This window comes from Oncorhynchus mykiss, chromosome 3, assembly GCF_057628025.1.
Source record: "Oncorhynchus mykiss isolate SJ-2025 chromosome 3, ASM5762802v1, whole genome shotgun sequence".
Taxonomy (NCBI): Eukaryota; Metazoa; Chordata; class Actinopteri; order Salmoniformes; family Salmonidae; genus Oncorhynchus; species Oncorhynchus mykiss.
The window spans coordinates 21,460,363-21,482,255 of record NC_143024.1 but is presented as its reverse complement, the minus strand read 5'-3'; the positions used below and the strand labels follow the sequence as shown (position 1 = coordinate 21,482,255).

Below are 21,893 nucleotides of genomic sequence, written 5' to 3'. Positions count from 1 at the left end.
AATGCGTCATGCTGGACTGCATGGTTTCGCATTATTGAATAATTTCGGTAGCACATCCCTATTGATTATCAGCTGTTGTCAAAGCCGAAATGAGTGTGACATCTGCACATTTAAAGTATTTTTGAAACGTAACATACTATAAAATTGTATCTTTTTTTGGCATACTCAAACGGCCTATTAGCAGTTGTGGAAAAAGTACCCAATAGTCATACTTGAGTAAAAGTAAAGATTCCCTAATAGAAAAGGACTCAAGTAAAAGTGAGTCACCCAGTAAAATACTACTTGAGTAAAAGTCTAAAAGTATTTGGTTTTAAATATACTTAAGTATCAAAAGTAAATGTAATTGCTAAAATATACTTCAAAAATAAAAGTATAAATAATTTCACATTTCTTATATTAAGAAAACCAGATGGCACCATTGATTTTTTATATTTGCTGATAGTCAAGGGCACACTCCAACACTCAACAGACATAATTTACAAACCAAGCATTTGCATTTATTGAGTCTGCCAGATCAGAGGTACCAGGATGACCAGAGATGTTCTCTTGATAAGTTTTTGAATTGGATAATTTTCTTGTCCTGCCAAGCATTCAAAATGTAACTTATGGGTGTCAGGGAAAATGTATGGAGTAAAAAGTTAATTATTTGCAATAGGAATGTAATACAGTAAAAGTTGTCAAAAATATAAATAGTAAAGTAAAGTACAGATACCCCAAAAAACTACTTTAGTACTTTAGACCACTGCCTATTAGGACACAAGTATGGGTATTCTGACATGACCACTAACTACATCAAGCTTGTGGCTACAAACATCTTGGATGCATAGACCCTTTTCCAGTAAACGACACACTGACGTCATGCACAGATGCGCACTACTCTTGGCGGCAATAAGAAAGCCATCGCCGTCTGCCCATTCGACATACCCTAGATTTACGTTTTTATTACTTATAAACAAAATAACTTTTTGGGGTTCTCATACGCTTACAATTACGTTTTGATTCTTGCTTGAACAGTCGTTAAGGTTATATTTGGGTTGGGATCATTGCAAAATAACTAATTTTGGATGCAGCAGTTGTTAGCTAGATTTTTTTGCTGGTGTTCTATGAGAACTCCCCCTTGGTCTGCCACCAATTTGCACAGCTTGCGCACAGCGCCCTCATGCGGCATATATTATATATTATAACAAGATCTATAAAGTGCTTTCATTTCTAAACAGTAAAATACCATCAAATAAGAAGGGGACATTCTGTCCTGTCACTTCATATGAAACATTATCTCAAATCCGAAATGCTGGAGAATATAGCCACATTTTAAAGGTTGGCATCCCTGTCCAAATACAGACGTAGGGGAGTGTATTCTCGCATTCATATTCCTGCCATCTTTCCACATAAGTTAAAGAGTACACTGACACAAGGAAACACTTTGCTGAAACATTACGCTGTAAGGAAATATGTTTATTGAAGTAACCAGCATATCCAAGAGGATCCATCACGAGATAAAGAACATGTCCAGAGACAATTCTTTCCAGACCCCCTCCTCTTCTCCCTACAGCATTACTTGTAAGGGGAAAGTAGTCAGTTGTGCACCTGAATGGATATAACTGAAATGTGTCTTACGCATTTAACCCAACCCCCTTGTACAATGTTGGTCCAAAAGAAGCATTAAATATAAGGTCATACATGCTTTGCAACTGAAATTCAAAACATGAGATTTCAGAGATTGTCAGTGGTTGTTAAAATCAAAACTAAGAACTTCTGTAATTGACTGCACAGGCTAAATGCATTCAAATAAAAATAGGCCTACATTGGATGTAATTTAGGTCAGAAAAATTCTGACGTGAGAAATTAAAATATTGGAATGTGAACAGTTCACAGTTTAAAAAAAATAGGAATGACAGATTTATTTCATGAAAACACCATAGATATTAAAGCTCTAAATAAGAGGAAATTCTTAAAATGAGGTATCCATAAACAGAGTAGGGTTGTTCCATGAAATTAGTTGCTTTTGTATCCTTTGATATTTTAAGTAGAAATTGTGCACCAATATTGGATTTTTAAAGCCTGTTATATTAAACGAAGTAGACCACATGGAAAATTCTATAAATCAGATTTTTTTTATATGAATAAAATTCAGCATTGACATGTCCCTCTTTGCACTGACCTCTCAGAAGATTTTTAGTGCAAACGCAGGTGAGCTGGTTCTACTCTTTTTGGACATTTTCTGGTGTTGTGGTGGAAAACTGAGTGGGTTGAGTGGGTTGCGCTTTAACTCGTCAACCCTGCTACAGGCTAATAATGTTTAATGTAATAAAATGTTGTGAACCTGGCATTCAATTGCCCCTCCCTGTTGCACGCAACAAGCTTCCATTCCCCCTGTCACAAGGGGATTTATGGCTGATTTAAGATGAAATCATTAACCCTGTTACAGTCAACCCTGTTACTTTATTTGGCAGTTATAGTATTTTAATTTATTTATTTAACCTCGAAATGGGAAAACATGTTTTATTAAGTTGAAAATGTGCTAAAATATCTATATATATATTTTTAACCAAGCTACACAACCTAAAAAGGACTATTTTGTGGAATAACCCAGTGGCATTTAACAATAAAATCGCTCAGAAAAAAAACTTTCCATTAATTAGGTGGAGAAACAGGTGGCAAATAATTCTATATTTGTCATAAAAGGCTGGTTCATTTAGTTTGTTTGTAAAGAGCATTAAGATGCAATGCAAAACGGACAACAAAGCAATTTGCTCTGAGCAAGACATGATATGAAAATACAACATAAAGAAGGAAGACATTGCTATGATGAGTTAAAGCACAGGGATATGAACAATAACTCCCTTTAAGGCACCTTCAGCATAAGATACTAGTCTTTCTGTATCATATGCACTTTCTCTTAAGAAACACCTTTGACCTGGTAAAAACTAAAACATGTTAGTTAAAACATTTCAATTTGCCTTAATCATTGTCATTTAAAAACTGTCATTATCTTTTACTGAGCACTGATTTAACAGTAAAGCTTCCAGTTTCTTGAAATTAATTAAAGTGCTGCAAACTAGGCTATTTATTCACTGAAAACCTGCTTGGCCTAAAACAATACTAGGCTATTCTTTGTATTTTCAATTGAGACATAATAAATTGAAGTACAGTGTCTGTTAAAAATGTAGCATTTCAAATCTGATGTCAATACATCGGATATTTCAAAAGGTCCAATATTTTCTGTCCATTAATTGGAGCTTATAAGATTGATTCAATGAAACGGATTCCTGTAGTAACTGTTTACTAACTGCATGTCTATGACTGAGGATCCAAAGGAGCAATTTGGTCCCAAAAACATTTCAACAGAGACTCTTCAAATATCCAGTTGTTGTTCTGAAATACTTAGCTTTGCTTAAACCTCCGTTTTGAATGATAATTTGCAGAATGCATAGAGGAAGTAAACTGTACATAGTTCACAACCAACGAGGAACCATTTTATCCTCTGATTGATTGACGTAAGGTGCCCTGTAGCACTCTTATAGGCCAATTTCATCATCAAACTCATCTTCAAATGTGTAGCCCCGTCCATTGTCTCCCCCTTCCTCTTCCTCGGAATCAGTCTCTGAGTGACAGTTGTCAACCCTCCTCCTGTCCAATGGGGTGACACCCTCATACTCTGAGCTGTGTGAGGAGGCGGGACTGGAAGGTGAATCCACCTTGTGATTGGTGGGCTGTACCTCTATTCCCGCGATTGACACGCTGATGATGTTGTTCCCTCTCTCTCGATCTTCCTCGGTGGGACTCACACACTCTTCCTCAACATCTAACCCCTGACCTTCCTCCTCTGACGCTTGGCGAATGATCTCCTCTCGTTTGTCGCTGAATCTCACCTTCGGCCTCTGGCCTTTGGCCTTGATCCCTCCAGTCCCCTCTATTATCCTTCCATCTCCCACCTCATCTCCCTCGATCCCTAAAAGCTTCTTCTCATTCAGCTCGTTCCTTATGCTGACAGACTGATCCTCCGCCGCCATTTTAAAATTCTCCACTTCAACGACAAGACTTTTGCTTGGACTGAAGACGTCTTCCTCATTAGCGCGAGTCCTAGTCCAGTCTGAGTTCAGCCCCAGTCCATCCATCACCCCCAGCACATCACCCATGATGGATGGGCCCAGATCGAAATCCATATCGAGTGTAAAAGACGACACCGACTCAGAATGCTGAAGCTCACTGTTCAGTGTGCTTCCGAAGTCATCCGTGACATCATCAGTGTGGTTAAGTGGCGTCTCGGAATCAACGGGCGCCATTGAGTCGTTTGTTGCCGTGGCACCCTGAGACCCAGGGTCAGAGCTGGGGCCAACAGTAGCCAGGAAGGAGGTGTCACCGAAAGCATCTCCGCCCCTCCCGATGTGCATGGTGTGGCGGAAGTCCCCCAGCGGAGCTGAGATCATGGTGGGGTCCAGGCGAGGCGCCTTGTGGGAAGACTTGTGGAGTGGCATGACAGCTGAGAGAGGGAGAAAGAATTATGGAGAAAGGAGGCAAGAGGGAAAGAGAAGATGGGGTACAGAGGGAGAGAAAAAGTGGTGTAGAGAAGAGAGGGTGAGAAAAAATGAAAGAGTGACAGAAAGAAAGAAAGAGGCCAGAGACAGGGAGAAAAGAAAACCAGTTGGGTGAGACAACACATCAAGCAGAAACACTTCTATGCATCAGAAAACACACTGGCAGGCTAAATGAAACTAACAAACTACCTTGATGTTCTTACTTTGACGTAATCTATTTATGCGGACACTGAGCCAAGTTCAGTCAGTGTGAGACAAATATCAACTCAATAAACCTATTTAGAAGACACATAACAGAAATAAAATACCTTCACAAAAAGGTATTTTGCCAGTATATAAACCTACAGTGAACAGAGAAGTCCATTCTAGACTGTCAACATAGATAACAGAGAGAAAGTGAATGTGAGGGGCCCTGATCCAAGCTGTCACTGAGGGGCCATTTCCCTTGATTAGTGTCACTGTACAGGGCAGACTTCTATGGTCTTATATACAGTGACCTGTCATGACAGGCCTACATGAAAACATCGCTGTTGTGCAAGAGTGTGAGAAACCAACTAGTCGTTTGGCATTGATATTTATGCCAAGGCCATGCTGGGACTTGCAAGTGAAACATACTTCTGCCTGGATTCCTTCCCTCGGGGTAGGGGACTTTAAAGCCATAGACAAACACTATCTAGGGAAATACTAAAAGCAATTACAATGATTCCCTATTCCATTGAATTGAAAACTATATTGAAAATGGGCACAAACCGGTGCTACTGAGCTTTTAAAGACAATGAGGTAGCCTACATTTAAAAAGCAGTCTGACATTACTGTCATTTGTTTACTATTTACCAATAACTTCCATCAGAGGATGAAACAGTAAGCGGTTGAAAGTTAATTAGTCCCCTTGTTCTTGCAAGTGATATTGCCTCATCAAAGCTAAATCCTAAACTCCTCATAAAACTGATCGCTTTTATGCGGCAAGGCAGACTGCATTATGTCAAACTTACTGCCAGCCAATAGCTCAGGACCCCATTTCAACAAATAGCAAATGTCTGCGAATTGAACTCTAAAACGTATCATATAGATTGCCTAGCAGTACTAGTCTATAGGTATGTAAGGCCATAATGAGTGATGTCAATGCGGAGGGAAAAGGGCAAAACTTGCGCTCCGCCGATCAAGTTTCTGAGTGGAATGTTTCCAAAGCAGAAAAAGTATGGAAAACTTACTTTGATTACGCTCGTGTTTCGCTTCCTCCCGCCTCACTATCCCTCTTTTCATCGGGCTTTTCTTCTTTATCCTTTATTCTGGCTTCTTCTCGCTCTTTCCCAGCGTCGTTCGGCCCTTTCTAATATTTCTTTTTCTAAGGGATTGGCAAGGAAGTGACGCGATATTTTATTAGGGAGTGTTTTACGGGAGGGAGAATGACGGGGTCTCGAGTCCACATCAAGTGCACACATAATCAAACAATCAATAACTAAATGTTTTTGATACAAGGTTTTTGTTACAAGTGTGCAGCGGTCCAATGTACTGCATCCCACTGCATCCCAGAGGCAGTAACCTGGTTCACTACAGTGACCTGGTTCAAATCCAGGCTGTATCACATCCGGCCGTGATTGAGTGGCGCACAATTGGCCAAAGCGTCGTCCAGGGCAGGCCGTCATTGTAAATAACAATTTGTTCTTAACTGACTTGCCTAGTTAAATAAATAAAATACAAATAATTAGGCTGCATTAATGAGAAATCTTCTCTCTCCCTCAGCCAGCCAGTCAGGTTGGTGTCATTCCTGTACATTACTATGGGTGTAGGAAATTGGCTATAATTCCTCCCTTTTCGGGAATGCTGTCAGGCAAGTCAGTCACTCTCTAGGACATGCTTTGACCTAGAGAGCACTGCTTGTGGGGTCTAACACTCAGTTCCTCTTGCTAATTTGGATCAGTCCGCTATTATCCTTCTTGAAAGGGGACTTTGAGGAAATCCTGGATCTAGGTAATCAGAATTCTGCCCGCTGCTGTAGGAAGACCTTTTGTTTGTTGTGGGACAGGAGAAACTATCTCTCATCTTCCTCCCCATTCAACCCCATATCACTCATACTTCAGGGAATCACACAATGATGAGGCATGGAAGTGACTCACTGTTTTGTGGCATATCCTCAGCCAAGGTTTACATAGCTGTGGGAGGATGTGTCCAAAGGTTCAATTGAATGGCACACCGTGGGGATTTAATTCAATCAGGTAAAAGTAAAGTGTCTTCTACTACCCATCAAGTCCCAAATACAACCCCTGGATGAACCAGTAGACTAACAGGAACCAGTGGAGGTGCTTGTGGTCACACTGATGAGTGCCTATGGGAATGTTTAAAACATTTTTATTGAACATTTATTTAACTTTATTTAAATATTGATAAAGGATATTGCATCTGAGTCCTTGCTCTCTATCTCTATCTCTCTGTGTCACACACACATTATACAATAATAAGATATCCTCCTTTGCCGACCATTTGTGTGTGTGTGTGTGTGTGTGTGTGTGTGTGTGTGTGTGTGTTTTGCGAAGACACTGTGCCTAGGGTTGTGAGTATGAAAAGACCTACACATCCTGCAGCAGTCGAGGTGCAGGGCAGGAAATAGAGGGAACAGCAGGGGGGAGGAGGAAAAGGGGAAATTAGGTACAAACGTACGTGTGTTTATTACGCCATATTACTCACCTCTCCTGTGCTCTATTCTGTTTGCCAAACATCACCTCATAAATAGAATAGAGCCCGTTGGGAAATCAGAATTTGCTCAGTAATACAAATTATATAATTATTTGCTCTTATCTGGCAGAAGTTGGACTTCTGTCTCGGGTGACATGACCTAGCCATTAACCCCATAATGTTTCAAATGAAAGCCATGGGATTAGTGGCCTTATAGACTTTTTTTTTTTTTAAATCGTGTCTACTGTTCAGTTCAATGCCACATGTGGACGCTATTAATCTTTAATACTGCTTGATTCCACCCGATTGTATTTTCTACTATCACTGTAAATCAACTATTAAGGTTCATGAGTCAATGCATTTAAGACACTACAACATAGTATCAATGTGTCTGATAAAACAGTGTCAGTTACGCATCAGTCATAATTTTTCTGTCTGTCCTTACATTGTTCATGTGTGGCTCCGTAGACGGGCTCATCGCTATTAAGACATCGACGTCTTACTCCCAGACAAATTAAACAACTTCTTTGCTCGCTTTGAGGACAATACAGTGCCACTGACACGGCCCGCTACCAAAACAGCCAACATGAGTAAAACATTTAAAGGTGTTAAACCTCGCAGGGCTGCTGGCCCAGATGGCATCCCTAGCCGCGTCCTCAGAGCATGCGCAGACCAGCTGGTTGGTGTGTTTACGGACATATTCAATCAATCACTATCCCAGTCTGCTGTTCCCACATGCTTCAATAGGGCCACCATTGTTCCTGTTTCCAAGAAAGCTAAGGTAACTGAGCTAAATGACTATTGTCCCGTGGGCCTCCCGGGTGGCGCAGTGGTGCCACCAGAGTCTCTGGGTTCGTGCCCAGGCTCTGTTGTAACCGGCCGCACCCGGGAGGTCCGTGGGGGTGACGCACAATACAACACATTTTCCAAAAAGTAGTCACGTAAACACAGAAATAAACAAATGGCACATTGGATTCCTAATTTTAAAAATAAGTGGTGCTTTTCTTACCGAGGAGACAAAGTAGCGTCATCCGGGTTAGGGAGGGTTTGGCTGGTAGGGAAATCCTTGTCTCATCGCGCACCAGCGACTCCTGTGGCGGGCCGGGTGCAGTGCGTGCTAACCAAGGTTGCCAGGTGCACGGTGTTTCCTCCGACACATTGGTGCGGCTGGCTTCCGGGTTGGATGGTGCTCTGTTAAGAAGCAGTGTGGCTTGGTTGGGTTGTGTATCGGAGGACGCATGACTTTCAACCTTCGTCTCTCCCGAGCCCGTACGGGAGTTGTAGCGATGAGACAAGATAGTAGCTTACACCATAGTGTAACACCAAACTCGTCATTAAGGGTGGAGACCCATAGTATCCTGGGTCTCGACCCCCACCCTGTGCAACTGGGTCCTGGACTTACTGACAGGCTGCCCCAAGGTGAGGAGGGTAGGAAACAACATCTCCACCCCGCTGATCCGCAACACTGGGTGCATTCTCAGCCCCTCAGTTACCCCACATTACACTACCTCAAGTTTTTGAATTACACAGTGTTTCAACATGGGATTTCAGCAACAATGTTGGGAAGACAAACAATCAGAGTGCTAATTATGGGAGGCCCAGGGTGGTTTCCTGAATGAAACATAACCCAGCTAGCACATACTATATGTTTCTTAGAGCTTGGTGAGAGTATGGTTGTCCTACGGTTATTTTGCATACAACCTTCCTACAACCTTCTAGCAATGGTGCATGATTATTATAATTTTTTATTTAACTAGTTTTATTTAATTAGGCAAGTCAGTTAAGAACAAATTCTTATTTACAAGGATGGCCTACCCCAGCCAAACGACGCTGGGCCAATTGTGCGCCTCCCCATGGGACTCCCAAACATGGCCAGATGTGATACAGTCTGGATTTAAACCAGGGACTGTAGTGATGCCTCTTGCACTGAGATGTAGTGCCTTAGACCACCTTAGACCACTGCGCCAGAACGCTCAGAGAACATTAAGAAACAACGTTCTTCTGTGGGAATTTCAGTACTTCAGTATAACGTTTTCTGCAGGTTTCCTTATATTTCTATTTGAAATCCAATGAAATCCAATTTTATTGGTCACATACACATATTTCGCAGATGTTATTACGGGTGTAGTGAAATGCTTGTGTTCCAAGCTCCAATAGTGCAGTAGTGTCTAACAATTCCCAACAATACACACAAATCTAAAAGTAAAATAATGGAATTAAGAAATACATAATTCCATTCCATTCTAAAACCTTTTAGAAGTAGGGTCCCTTGTTTAGGGATCTGCATGGTTCTGGTACCGGTTCGGACCGACATTTTCACTTATAAATCTGTGGACACCTTAGATCGAAATGGAATGCATTGAGTGGCAAATAGCCCTGGTTCCCACAGACACAGTAGTGTTTTTTCTGAGCCTGTGTGACATAGATGTGAAATCTGAAACCACTTGAAGCTGGGATGTCCCTCCTACCATTTCATTCGCTCTTCTGACATTTAATTCGCTCTTCCCACTGTCCATCAACTTTTGTCTGAACCCCACATCATAGCCACTGACAAAGCAAATGCCTGCAATCATTACATCGTAGCGCAGCAGGAGATAGTGGTTTATTCATGGTAGCACATTCAGAGATTGATTAATAGCTATTAATCTAAAATAATTTAGAGATTTTAAACAAAACACACTCTCTGTGTGTCAATGACGGACAAGATTAATATGAAATGAAAGGCGAGTTCCTAACGAGTTTAGGAAGCTAAGCTAGAGCTCTGTGATACATTCACAGTGATGGAGGAAGACGTTAAGATCAAGAGAGACCTTTAGAAAATATGCACATTTTCTCTAACACTAAACATACAAATATGCATTTCACAGTTACAAGGAAGGTGGAATCTTATAGTTAGTAGTTTTATTTTAAGCCTTCTTCATACAGTTTTGTTGAATAGGAAATACATCACATAAAATATGTAATATTTTTTTTATCATATTTGTACTGTGTACTTGAGCTTGTGTCCTCAAAAGTGACTACATCTCAGCAATTTACAGCTATTTTAACCAGAAAGGTGAGATTAAAATCTTTCTTCTAGTTATTTTTATGGCCCTCTCATGATAAATAATTACTTTTGGGGCTTACATAACTTTTTCTGATTGATTTAGTTACATTGAACTGGTTAAAGACGTGTTTTCAAAACGTTCGGAGAACATAAAGAAACAACGATCTTCTGTGGGAATTTCTGTACGTCAGCATAAGGCTTTGTGCAGGCTTCCTCATGTTTTTAGAACATTAAGAAAACGTTCCATAAAAACCACAAGAAAACATTAGTAATGTTCAAAGAAAATTCTAAGAATGTTATTTAAAAAGAACAGAAGTTAACATTTTGTCTGTTCTGGGAACTTACATTTTTAGTTTGCAAGGAGGCTCTGAGAGCGTTTTACTATGGTTCCCTTTAAGTTTTCGTAGGAGGTTTTATTAACGTTCTGAGAATGTAAATTATAGGCTATTTGGAGGTTTTTGAACAAAGTCCTTAAAACTTTCACAGATTTGTTTTTTATTGCATAGGGCAACCAACCCATCATCAGCATCTGGCTCCGAGGCACATTCCTCTGAGACAAGGCCATACCTCAAACTATTCAATAAAATTGACATCTATGCCCAGTACGGGTTGTCATCTCCGGACAGTTCTGTATCTCAGACCCTTTTCAGGTGTCCCAACTTTTCTTTTGACAAAAAATGTATTAATTCAGGCTACAAGAGCATAGACCCAAAGACAATCGCTGAATGTCATTACACTTTTTGGTGTTTTGTAACAGATTCATCCAATTGCGTGAGTGCACAGTGCATTGTTTCGATGCTTGAGTGGATGAACATGCACAGGTAGCCTACTTTTTTAAGTGATTTGTTTGACAATAAGATGAAAACATCATGACTGGTTGTGTTCATGCTAAATAAAAAACAGACAGTTAAATATCATGTCTTTACTATTAGGCCCATACATTTTTTGGGGTGTGCACACATTGGAGGTCCCATGAAATAAATAGAGACCCCCGAATGTCACAGTATAATTGGCACACTGCAAACAATGCTGCTATGACCCAAATCAAATATTCAAATTGAACTGGCTGTAGACCAGAGTTTAGACCAGGGATGGGCAACTGGCCCAGTGTAGGCCCATGTATCCAGAACCAGGAAAGGCCCAGTGGACTTCTATTAGACTCCAACCACCCAAGCCATAGACTATTTTTTCTGCTGCAGCACGGCAAGTAGTACCAGTGCATCAAGTCTGACTCCAACAGGCTCTTGAACAGCTTCTATCCCCAAGCAATATGATTGATAAATAGCTAACAAACTTGCTTCATAGACTATCTGAGTAAACCTTATTGACTTTACTGTCTCTATGCACATTCACAGGACCCTACACACTAACACATTTTTTTAACCTTTATTTAACTAGGCAAGTCAGTTAAGAACAAATTCTTATTTTCAATGATGTCCTAGGAACAGTGGGTTAACTGCCTGTTCAGGGGCAGAGCAACAAATCTGTACCTTGTCAGCTTGGGGATTTGAACTTACAACCTTTCGGTTACTCGTCCAACACTCTAACCACTAGGCTACCCTGCCGCATACATAATATGCACAGACATTTATACAGACTCCACACCCACTCACATACAAGCTGCTGCTACTCTGTTTATCTTATATCCTGTTTCCTAGTCACCTTAACCTTTTACATATCTACCTCCATCACTCCAGTATCCCTGCACATTGTAAATAGGTTATTGGAACTGACTTTTACAAATATTCCCTGTATATAGTATGCTTACTTACTTATTTTATTGTCAATTTCATATTTCTTATTCTTATTTCTTGTGTGTTCAAAAAAAATACTAATACATTATTATTGATTATTGCATTGTTGGGTTTTGAGTTTGCATGAAAGGCATTTTACAATACTTGTGGATGTGACATTAAAACATATAACTTTAGTGAGAATTTTTTTATATTAATATTTTTTACTTTCAGATTTTTCAGGGGGCACCCTCAGCATACCTACTTCCTACAGCTATACGAGGATCCATTTCCTAAAACGTAATAATAATTATTTATTTTTAATTCAGGAACTCTGTCAGGGTCTCGAATTACTGTTTAGAGTTAGAATAGTAGAGTCACTACACAGTCACTCAATTAGCTCATGTCAGATAACATTTTTTTAGATTGGTAAATTAGTCGAGCCAGCTATCTAAACTTGTAGTAATCATGGTCGAATTGCCGACTGGGGGGCCAGCCACTCTCACTTAGGGCCCCCAAAAGGCTATGGCCGGCTCTGACTGCACGTGTGGGTATGGATTTGGGTACAAAGACTAGCGAGCTACTGCGGCCCCTCATGATGAGTTCAGATATCAAAGTTGCCCATCCCTGGTCGAGACTATCTTATCACATTCACCTTGCTTGACAGTTGTGTGGTGGAGGATGAAGAGTCTTATAACAGCTTTTCACCAGTAGAATCAAAAAAACGTTTATTCAATATTATTCTGCAACACCAAGGGTTACGGTGTTTAACAACAATAATTGTATTACGCAAGTAGTAGCAGTTGTGATAATGAGAAGGCAAAACTTTGAAATCTAGGAACAAAGTAGGTAAGTACTTTCCTCCAATGAGAGGAGGCGAGGCAAAGGAAACGGAAGGCGAGGCATACGTTCCATATCTAATGCAACTGCCATTTTGTTTTTCAGTTGAAGATCCATTGCCGCTATGGTTGTTCTTGTGAAAATGGCATTATTCGACGTTTAGATATTGCCTTATAGTGTGTTTTTTTTCTTAAATTTAAAGACTGTCTTGTTGAGAAGTAGTGGATGGTAGTGTAAAAGACCAACTTTCCTTGAATATTGTGATTTAATCGTTCTTGTATACGTTAGGGTCTTCTGGCCGACGACGTTCTATTAGATTGGTACTGTAGCTAGCTAGTTATCTCGGTGGCAAAATGGCGGCGAATACGACCCAGACAGCTCCAGCTGCTAACTGGTAAGATCTAAAATTATCAAGTGAATCATCGAGCTTTCGAATATGTTCTCACTTTATTTTGACCTGTATTATAGCTAGACATTGACATTTAATAACGTCCGAAGAAAGCCTGCGATTCGCAGAGTTCTTCTCGTTCCGTTAACGTAACTAACGTTACCTAGCAAACGCTAATTAGCCAGTAAGTTAACGTTAGCTAACTCCTACTTTCCTGCAACTTCGTATCGGCTAGGCTTCTGTACTAGCAAATACCACCAACTATGTAGTACGTAGTTGTGATTGACAAGGTAATTAGCTATCTGGGTCACAGTCCAGTAACCTAGTAACATCAATCCAAGACTCTCACTAAGTTAACGTTATCTTCCAGGCCGGGTCACAACAACTTCTAGTATCAACACGATTTTCATGTCTATGATGGTTCATCATGAACTGGTGTAATAGGGCTAATGGGTTGATTCCGGACCGGGCAGTTGAGCTACTCTCCCAAGGCTTGGGCAGTATTGTCTAACTTGTCATTGAATCACTTATATACAATTTGGAAATGGTCTAGCTAGTTGTCAGAAAAGTTACTGTCTCTTAAATATAGGCAGGGCAAGGCGATGACTGTTTTATTCTGTACTAGCAGGGGTTCTTGCTATTCTTCATGTGTTAGCAAAGCACTCTTATTTTGAGCTTCGCTCAACATACCTCTGTTAACAGAGACACATTTATATCCCATCAATGAGAATGTCCCATTTTATTTAGGGGCCACAGAAATAGCAGGCTTTGAATTGTGTGTGTGTGACAGGGCCATGCTCAAGCAACTGAGGTGCTCATTCAACAGGTTACCTTACTAAAATGTATTCATATACACTGAGCAAAAATATGAACGCAACATGTAAAGTATTGGTTTCATGAGCTAAAATAAAAGATTCCATAAATGTTCCATGTGCGCATAAAGCTTATTTATCTAGAATCTTGTGCAAAAGTTACATCTGTTTGTCATCATTTTGCCTTTCCAAGATAATCCATCCACCTGACAGGTGTGGCATATCGAGAAGCTGATTAAACAGCATGATCATTGCACAGGTGCACCTGGGGACAATAAAAGGCCGCTATAAAATGTGCAGTTTTGTCACAACACAATGCCACAGATGTCACGTTTTAAGGGAATGTCCACCAGAGCTGTTTCCATGGAATTTGTTTATTTCTTTACCAAAAGCCACCTCCAATGTCGTTTTAGAGAATTTGGCATTAAGTCCAACGGCCTCACAAACGCACACCACGTGTAACCACTAGAGGTTGACCGATTAGGATTTTTCAACGCCGATACCAATCATTGGAGGCCCCAAAAAAAGCCAATACCGATTAATCGGCCGATTTAATAAATACATATTTTTTAAATAAATAAAAACAATTATTTGTAATAATGAGAATTACAACAATACTGAATTAACACATATTTTAACTTAATATAATACATCAATAATCTATTTAGCCTCAAATAAATAATGAAAAATGTTCAATTTGGTTTAAATAATGCAAAAACAAAGTGTTGGAGAAGAAAGTAAAAGTGCAATATGTGCCATGTAAAAAAGCTAATGTTTAAGTTCCTTGCTCAGAACATATAAAAGCTGGTGGTTCCTTTTAACATGAGACTTCAATATTCCAAGGTAAGAGGTTTTAGGTTGGAGTTTACCTCTTAGAGCTCCCCCCTACTTTGTGCAATTTCCGCCTGAAGACATACCCAAATCTAACAGCCTGTAGCTCAGGCACAGAACCAAGAATATGAAGTTTGTGTGAATGTGAATTGAATGTAGGAGAATATAACACAATAGATCTGGTTTAGATAAAAATATGGGGGAAAAAAATTATTGATAAAAAAAACATGAAAAAAAAATAATATATATACACACATTTACAAAATAACATGGGTAACTATTTACACACCTTCAATATTTGGAAGATCCTCTTATCAAATCAAATCTATTTATATAGCCCCAGCCTAAAACCCCAAACAGCAAGCAATGCAGGTGTAGAAGCACGGTGGCTAGGAAAAACTCCCTAGAAAGGCAAAAACCTAAGAAGAAACCTATAGGAACCAGGCTATGAGGGGTGGCCAGTCCTCTTCTGGCTGTGCCGGGTGGAGATCACAGTGGTTGGACAGGACAGGACAACACCTCGAGTAAAAATGAACAGTTTAGGGTTCCATAGCCGCAGGCAGAACAGTTGAAACTGGAACAGCAGCCAGGCCGGGTGGACTGGGGACAGCAAGGAGTCATCATGGCAGGTAGTCCTGAAGCATGGTCCAAGGGCTCAAGTCCTCAGAGAGAAAGAGAGAGCGGACTTAAATTCACACGACACCGGATAAGACAGGAAAAGTACTCCAGATATAACATACTGACCCTAGCCCCCACCCACTTTGCCATATAACCCCACCAACTTTACCAAAACTCTAGACAATATTCTGCTGCTGATGCCAGATGCCATAGCAGTCTCTTTCTGATGTAAAGCAGAGGATCACTGAGCATGTGGTGCATGTGATGGGAGACTTCATCATGCAAACAACACAGCAACGCTTCCATGCTGTGCCCTTTTGGTCCTTAGGCACATCCATGCCTGCACAAATATATTTGGGCAGATGAACACTTGTGGCAGGAGCAGAAGGGACAGGGCTTGGTGCAGTGGAGCTGTAGCCAGCAAGCTCTTTAATGCTCCCTCTAATGTAGACTGATTGGAGGAAGCATGCTGGTTGTGTTGATATGTATGGGTTTGCATTCTACACAATACCATTTTATATATATATATATATATATATATATATACACACACATACATACACACACACATACACATACACATACACACACACACACACAGACATAGGCTATGGTCGTTCTCATACAAACAGACACTCACTCACAATGACTAGCTAACGTGTACTTTACCCATTTCATTACATCTTTATATATTGCAACATTTTTTAAAAACAATCACAAATAATATTTTATATTAATATCAAACAACGGCATTAGCATGAGAGCAACTTACCAGTCCAAAACAATGTCCTCTCCGTTCAAAAAATATGCCTCAGTTTCAGAGTCTCCAAAATGGAGTCGTCAAAAAGCAGATCTGGCTCACTTTCACGATGAATTTCCTCCAACATTGTTTCTACATTCGTATATCTAGTCTTAGAATTAGCTTTCCTTGACTTATTCGCCATGATGTTGGATAAATAAACAGCTGAAGATGCAAGTCACCGAAATACTGCTGTGCGTAATAAGCTTTGCTCCTTCACGGTTGAATTGGCAATGGCGAAAGAACGGTCCTTACGCCAGCGTTCAATGGAAAGGTTTGTCTTAAAACAAAGAATCATGGGATATTGCCGTTTACCTCTGCTCATTGGCTATCTACCCAGCTAGATTTCAAGACGATCAGTGGTCGTTGGGTTAAAAGACAGTCAATCAACGAGACAGTGGTCATATAATTGGGGCACAATGGGCTCGTCACTTGTTGTCTTCCAATCGGTTTGTCCGGGTCAATACGTCCCGCAAAATGACCCATCAGGTTTGGTTGTGTTACAAACAGTTGATTGCAAGGAAACCAAACATGACTGGATAAATTCGGGGAAAGTCTGTCTATTTTACGTTGGATGTTACGTCAAATTGAATGACACGAAATTCAACAAGATAAGCGTTCACAAAATGTTTTGTGTTAGTCTATAAAAAATGGATTTAACCAAAAAAAGACCATTCATTGTGTAACAATGAGCCTTGGGATTGCAACCAGAGCAAGATCTTCAAAGGTAAATTATTTATTTCAATGCAATCTGTGATTTTGTTTCGCAAGTGCTGGCTGAATAAGTAGTTTGATATGGGGGTCTGTGCTCAGATAATCGCAGCGTATTCTTTCGCAATAAATCATTTTAAAAATCTGACAACGCAGTTGGATTAGCAAGATTCTAGGCTTTCGAACCATGTGAGACACTTGTGTTTAATATGACTATTTATGGAGCGAACACCGTATGTTGTCGATTTTAATCCCGCTAACAGGTTCGGTACGCAGTGAGGTTAATATAGTATTTATAGGACTATTTATCTCTATACCATTTGTATTCCACATACCTTTGACCATTGGATGTTCTTATAGGCACTTTAGTATTGCCAGTGTAACAGTATAGCTTCTGCTTGAAAAAGCTAACCTTGGCTTTTCTAACTAAAATAACCAGGCATCCTCTACTGACGGGATGAGATCAATATCCTTCCAGGATACCCCGGCCAGATAGATTAGAAATGCTTGCTCGCTGAAGTGTTTCAGGGAGCGTTTGCCAGTGATGAGTAGAGGTCGTTTGACCGCTGACCCATTACGGATGCAGGCAATGAGGCAGTGATTGCTGAGATCTTGGTTGAAGACAGCAGAGGTGTATTTAGAGGGCAAGTTGGTTAGGATCAAATCAAATGTATTTATATAGCCCTTCGTACATCAGCTGATATCTCAAAGTGCTGTACAGAAACCCAGCCTGAAACCCAGCCTAAAACTCCAAACGGCAAGCAATGCAGGTGTAGAAGCACGGTGGCTAGGAAAAACTCCCTAGAAAGGCCAAAACCTAGGAAGAAACCGAGAGAGGAACCAGGCTATGTGGGTGGCCAGTCCTCTTCTGGCTGTGCCGGGTGGAGATCATAACAGAACATGGCCAAGATGTTCAAATGTTCATAAATGACCAGCATGGTCAAATAATAATAATCACAGGCAGAACAGTTGAAACTGGAGCAGCAGCACGGCCAGGTAGACTGGGGACAGCAAGGAGTCATCATGTCAGGTAGTCCTGAGGCATGGTCCTAGGGCTCAGGTCCTCCGAGATAATTAAAAAGAGCATACTTAAATTCACACAGGACACCGGATAGGACAGGAGAAGTACTCCAGAAATAACAAACTGACCCTAGCCCCACGACACATTAACTACTGCAGCATAAATACTGGAGGCTGAGACAGGAGGGGTCAGGAGACACTGTGGCCCCATCCGATGACACCCCCGGACAGGGCCAATCAGGAAGGATATAATCCCACCCACTTTGCCAAAGCACAGCCCCCACACCACTAGAGGGATATCTTCAACCACCAACTTACCATCCTGAGACAAGGCCGAGTATAGCCCACAAAGATCTCCGCCACGGCACAACCCAAGGGGGGACGCCAACCCAGACAGGAAGATCACATCAGTGACTCAACCCACTCAAGTGACACACCCCTCCTAGGGACGGTATGAAAGAGCCCTAGTAAAGCCAGTCACTCAGCCCCTGTAATAGGGTTAGAGGCAGAGAATCCCAGTGGAAAGAGGGGAACCGGCCAGGCAGAGACAGCAAGGGCGGTTCGTTGCTCCAGAGCCTTTCCGTTCACCTTCACACTCCTGGGCCAGACTACACTCAATCATATGACCCACTGAAGAGATGAGTCTTCAGTAAAGACTTAAAGGTTGAGACCGAGTTTGCGTCTCTCACATGGGTAGGCAGACCATTCCATAAAAATGGAGCTCTATAGGAGAAAGCCCTGCCTCCAGCTGTTTGCTTAGAAATTCTAGGGACAATTAGGAGGCCTGCGTCTTGTGACCGTTGCGTACATGTAGGTATGTACGGCAGGACCAAATCAGAAAGATAGGTAGGGGTAAGCCCATGTAATGCTTTGTAGGTTAGCAGTAAAACCTTGAAATCAGCCCTTGCCTTGACAGGAAGCCAGTGTAAGGAGGCTAACACTGGAGTAATATGATCAACATTTTTGGTTCTAGTCAGTATTCTAGCAGCCGTATTTAGCACTAACTGAAGTTTATTTAGTGTTTTAGCCGGAAAGTAGAGCATTGCAGTAGTCTAACCTAGAAGTGACAAAAGCATGGAATCATTTTTCTGCATCATTTTTGGACAGAAAGTTTCAGATTTTTGCAAGGTTACGTAGATGGAATAAAGCTGTCCTTGAAATGGTCTTGATATGTTCTTCAAAAGAGAGATAAGGGTCCAGAGTAACGCCGAGGTCTCAAATAAAACTGAAGGACGACTGTACAACCATTAAGATTGATTGTCAGATTCAACAGAAGATCTCTTTGTTTCTTGGGACCTAGAACAAGCATCTCTGTTTTGTCCGAGTTTAAAAGTAGAACGTTTGCAGCCATCCACTTCCTTATGTCTGAAACACATGCTTCTAGCGAGGGCAATTTTGGGGCTTCACCATGTTTCATTGAAATGTACAGCTGTGTGTCATCCGCATAGCAGTGAAAGTTAACATGTTTTTGAATGACATCCCCAAGAGGTAAAATATATAGTGAAAACAATAGTGGTCCTAAAACGGAACCTTGAGGAACACTGAAATTTACAGTTGATTTGTCAGAGGACAAACCATTCACAGAGACAAACTGATATCTTTCCGACAGATAAGATCTAAACCAGGCCAGAACTTGTCCGTGTAGACCAATTTGGGTTTCCAATCTCTCCAAAAGAATGTGGTGATCGATGGTATCAAAAGCAGCACTAAGGTCTAGGAGGACCGATGCAGAGCCTCGGTCTGATGCCATTAAAAGGTCATTTACCACCTTCACAAGTGCAGTCTCAGTGCTATGATGGGGTCTAAAACCAGACTGGAGCATTCCGTATACATTGTTTGTCTTCAGGAAGGCAGTGAGTTGTTGCGCAACAGCCTTTACTAATATTTTTGAGAAGAATGGAAGATTCCATATAGGCCGATAGTTTTTTATATTTTCTGGGTCAAGGTTTGGCTTTTTCAAGAGAGGCTTTGTTACTGCCACTTTAGTGAGTTTGGTACACATCTGATGGATAGAGAGCCGTTTATTATGTTCAACATAGGAGGGCCAAGCACCATAGGGCCAAGCACAGGAAGCAGCTCTTTCAGTAGTTTAGTTGGAATAGGGTCCAGTATGCAGCTTGAAGGTTTAGAGGCCATGATTCTTTTCATCATTGTGTCAAGAGATATAGTACTAAAACACTTGAGCGTCTCTCTTGATCCTAGGTCCTGGCAGAGTTGTGCAGACTCAGGACAATTGAGCTTTGAAGGAGTACGCAGATTTAAAGAGGAGTCCGTAATTTGCATTCTAATAATCATGATCTTTTCCTCAAAGAAGTTCATGAATTTATTACTGCTGAAGTGAAAGCCATCCTCTCTTGGGGAATGCTGCTTTTTAGTTAGCTTTGCGACAGTATCAAAGAGAAATTTCGGATTGTTATTATTTTCCTCAATTAAGTTGGAAAAATAGGATGATCTAGCAGCAGTAAGGGCCCTTCGATACTGCACGGTACTATCTTTCCAAGCTAGTCGGAAGACATCCAGTTTGGTGTGGCGCCATTTCCGTTCCAATTTTCTGGAAGCTTGCTTCAGAGCTCGGGTATTTTCTGTATACCAGGGAGCTAGTTTCTTATGAGAAATGTTTTTAGGTTTTAGGGGTGCAACTGCATCTAGGGTATTGTGCAAGGTTAAATTGAGTTCCTCAGTTAGGTGGTTAACTGATTTTTGTCCTCTGGCGTCCTTGGGTAGACAGAGGGAGTCTGGAAGGACATCAAGGAATCTTTGTGTTGTCTGTGAATTTGTAGCACGACTTTTGATGTTCCTTGGTTGGGGTCTGAGCAGATTATTTGTTGCAATTGCAAATGTAATAAAATGGTGGTCCGATAGTCCAGGATTATGAGGAAAAACATTAAGATCCACAACATTTATTCCATGGGACAAAACTAGGTCCAGAGTATGACTGTGACAGTGAGTAGGTCCAGAGACATGTTGGACAAAACCCACTGAGTCGATGATGGCTCCAAAATACTTTTGGAGTGGGTCTGTGGACTTTTCCATGTGAATATTAAAGTCACCAAAGATTAGAATATTATCTGCTATGACTACAAGGTCCGATAGGAATTCAGGGAACTCAATGAGGAACGCTGTATATGGCCCAGGAGGCCTGTAAACAGTAGCTATAAAAAGTGATTGAGCAGGCTGCATAGATTTCATGACTAGAAGCTCAAAAGACGAAAACTTCTTTTTTTGGGGGGTAAATTGAAACTGGCTATCGTAAATGTTAGCAACACCTCCGCCTTTGCGGGATGCACGGGGGATATTGTCACTAGTGTAGCCAGGAGGTGAGACCTCATTTAACACAGTAAATTCATCAGGCTTAAACCATGTTTCAGTCTGGCCAATCACATCAAGATTATGATCAGTGATTAGTTCATTGACTATAATTGCCTTTGAAGTAAGGGATCTAACATTAAGTAGCCCTATTATGAGATGTGAGGTATCATGATCTCTTTCAATAATGACAGGAATGGAGGTCTTTATCCTAGTGAGATTGCTAAGGCGAACACCGCCATGTAGTTTTGCCCAACCTAGGTTGAGGCACAGACACGGTCTCAATGGGGATATCTATGAGGGTGCCCGTGTTTACGGCTTTGGGGAGGTACCTGGTAGGTTCATTGATCATTTGTGTGAGATTGAGGGCATCAAGCTTAGATTGTTGGATGGCTGGGGTGTTAATCATGTTCCAGTTTAGGTCGCCTAGCAGCACGAGCTCTGAAGATAGATGGGGGGCAATCAGTTCACATATGGTGTCCAGAGCGCAGCTGGGGGCAGAGGGTGGTCTATAGCAGGCGGCAACGGTGAGAGACTTGTTTTTAGAGAGGTGGATTTTTAAAAGTAGAAGTTAAAAT

The 21,893-nt window shown here is 41.1% G+C and overlaps 2 protein-coding genes across 3 annotated transcripts in view; one reads left to right on the top strand and one right to left on the bottom strand.

Annotated features, from left to right (window-relative positions):
* Positions 1 to 1,438: 1,438 nt before the first annotated feature.
* Positions 1,439 to 5,907, bottom strand: LOC110508782 (uncharacterized). Its single transcript, XM_021589601.3, has 2 exons — positions 5,750 to 5,907; positions 1,439 to 4,483 (listed from the first exon to the last, which is right to left on the bottom strand). Exons 1-2 carry the CDS (start codon positions 5,799 to 5,801, stop codon positions 3,519 to 3,521), a joined length of 1,017 nt encoding a protein of 338 aa, XP_021445276.1. The 5' UTR covers positions 5,802 to 5,907; the 3' UTR covers positions 1,439 to 3,518.
* A 6,978-nt stretch (positions 5,908 to 12,885) lies between these two features.
* LOC110520825 (leukocyte receptor cluster member 8 homolog) overlaps positions 12,886 to 21,893 on the top strand; it is a 29,476-nt gene continuing 20,468 nt past the window's right edge. The window contains exon 1 of one of the 2 annotated variants that reach the window (XM_036968382.2): positions 12,886 to 13,224. In XM_036968382.2, the coding sequence (XP_036824277.1) occupies positions 13,184 to 13,224 (41 nt within the window). In that variant the 5' untranslated portion in view covers positions 12,886 to 13,183. The remainder of the gene's footprint in view (positions 13,225 to 21,893) is intronic. The other variant, XM_036968381.2, reaches the window with a different exon arrangement.

Bases quoted from the DNA above. Each gene is read 5' to 3' on its own strand.
- LOC110508782 (XM_021589601.3), bottom strand. From the start codon at position 5,801: ATGAAAAGAGGGATAGTGAGGCGGGAGGAAGCGAAACACGAGCGTAAT. The intron at 4,484-5,749 runs GTAAGTTTTCCA...TCCCTCTCTCAG, and splicing joins GAAACACGAGCGTAATCAAA to CTGTCATGCCACTCCACAAG.